Raw genomic sequence first — 687 nt, 5'->3', positions numbered from 1 at the left:
TATATATACATATATATATATATATATATAGACACACATACATGCCACATGCACGTAACTACACTGTGTAACATTCTCTGTGTCACCACATAGTGTTACATTCTGTGTGAGTGCACATTCTAATATTGTGTGTTTCCTTATATATATTTTACCATATTTCTTTCTTTTCCTCTGCAGGCGACGCCTTCCTGTGATGATGGTTCGATGTCACATGGCCGAGAATCTGAAAACTGCAACCAAATTTGTTGAACAAGGACGTATCCTTTTGGAACGAGAGACACTTTTTAATACATGCTTGGTGTAGAAAGATGCACTGGACAGGTTTTATATATGGGCAGAGTTATGTGTTGTTTTAAAATGTCTGCTTGTGGTGGGATAAGCTTTACTTGAGTACGGTTTGTAGTGGGATAGGTTTAACTTGAGTGTTGCTTGTGGTGGGATAAGCTTAACTTGAGTACGGTTTGTAGTGAGATAAGTTTAACTTGAGCGTTGCTTGTGGTGGGATAAGCTCAACTTGAGTACGGTTTGTAGTGGGATAGGTTTAACTTGAGCGTTGCTTGTGGTGGGATAAGCTCAACTTGAGTACGGTTTGTAGTGGGATAGGTTTAACTTGAGCATTGCTTGTGGTGGGATAAGCTCAACTTGAGTACGGTTTGTAGTGGGATAGGTTTAACTTGAGCGTTGCTT

At 39.6% G+C, this 687-nt stretch overlaps 1 protein-coding gene across 1 annotated transcript in view; it reads left to right on the top strand.

The window, feature by feature from the left end:
* The window catches only part of LOC106873409 (U3 small nucleolar ribonucleoprotein protein IMP3-like), a 106,452-nt gene that overhangs the window by 103,191 nt on the left and 2,574 nt on the right, over window positions 1–687 (top strand). Inside the window, exon 4 of the mRNA XM_014920795.2 lies at window positions 178–257. Within this exon, the coding sequence (XP_014776281.1) occupies window positions 178–257 (80 nt within the window). The remainder of the gene's footprint in view (window positions 1–177; window positions 258–687) is intronic.

The sequence above is a fragment of the Octopus bimaculoides genome, chromosome 21 (assembly GCF_001194135.2).
Source record: "Octopus bimaculoides isolate UCB-OBI-ISO-001 chromosome 21, ASM119413v2, whole genome shotgun sequence".
NCBI classification, from domain to species: Eukaryota; Metazoa; Mollusca; class Cephalopoda; order Octopoda; family Octopodidae; genus Octopus; species Octopus bimaculoides.
This window is presented reverse-complemented; position numbering and strand designations above follow the sequence as displayed.